The 893-nt window shown below is 36.2% G+C and overlaps 1 protein-coding gene across 1 annotated transcript; it reads left to right on the top strand.

Moving 5' to 3' along the window:
* Positions 1–362: 362 nt before the first annotated feature.
* On the top strand, positions 363–882 carry LOC104774488 (oligopeptide transporter 9-like; the record flags this gene model as incomplete). Its single annotated transcript, XM_010499080.2, has 2 exons — positions 363–532; positions 607–882. Coding segments are annotated over exons 1-2 (390 nt in total), but the record flags the coding sequence as incomplete, so codon positions are not given.
* Positions 883–893: the final 11 nt, after the last annotated feature.

The following is an 893-nucleotide window of genomic DNA, read 5'->3' on the forward strand; positions in this document are numbered from 1 at the left end:
GGTACTTACTTAAAACTACATGAAAGTAAAGAAGCAAATTAGAGTTTTAAAATTATTCTTTTCAATTGTGTAGGAAGCATAACTATATAAAACAAAATCATGAAAATAATTCGCACATTCCTCTAAGAAAAACTGAAAAAAAAAATGTAAACAAACTTTAAAAAGGAGTTTTATTATTATTTATTTTTTTGTCATAAGAGTTTTATTATTTTTTAGTACTTTCTTTTACAAATCATATTCCATTCATATATGCCTTGTTCATTATCATTGACTAGTTAGAGCCACAGCTCTTTATTTTAATTTTTAGGTAAGTGACAAGTTTATTTTAACAAGGCTTCTATTGCTTTAGGCACCGGGTTTGAACGTCATAACGGAATATGTAATCGGGTATATCTATCCAGAACGTCCGGTTGCGAACATGTGCTTCAAAGTGTATGGATACATCAGCATGACTCAGGCTCTAACATTCATCCAAGACTTCAAACTCGGTCTCTACATGAAGATCCCTCCTAGAAGCATGTTCATGGCACAGGTTATTGCATCTTTGACCATCGTTAATTATTTGTTAAAACACAATCTAAATATATACTAACACAATGTTTTCAGGTGGTTGGGACGCTTGTGGCAGTGATAGTGTACACAGGAACTGCTTGGTGGTTAATGGTAGACATTCCTCATCTATGTGACAAATCTTTGCTTCCTCCAGATAGCGAATGGACCTGTCCGATGGACCGTGTCTTCTTCGATGCTTCTGTGATTTGGGGACTTGTGGGACCACGTAGAATGTTCGGTGACTTAGGGGAATACTCAGCCATAAATTGGTTCTTCCTCGTAGGTGCAATTTGTCCTTTCTTTGTCTGGCTAGCGACCAAAGCGTTTCCAGCTCACAAATG

The sequence above is a fragment of the Camelina sativa genome, unplaced genomic scaffold, assembly GCF_000633955.1.
Source record: "Camelina sativa cultivar DH55 unplaced genomic scaffold, Cs unpScaffold03120, whole genome shotgun sequence".
Lineage (NCBI taxonomy): Eukaryota > Viridiplantae > Streptophyta > Magnoliopsida > Brassicales > Brassicaceae > Camelina > Camelina sativa.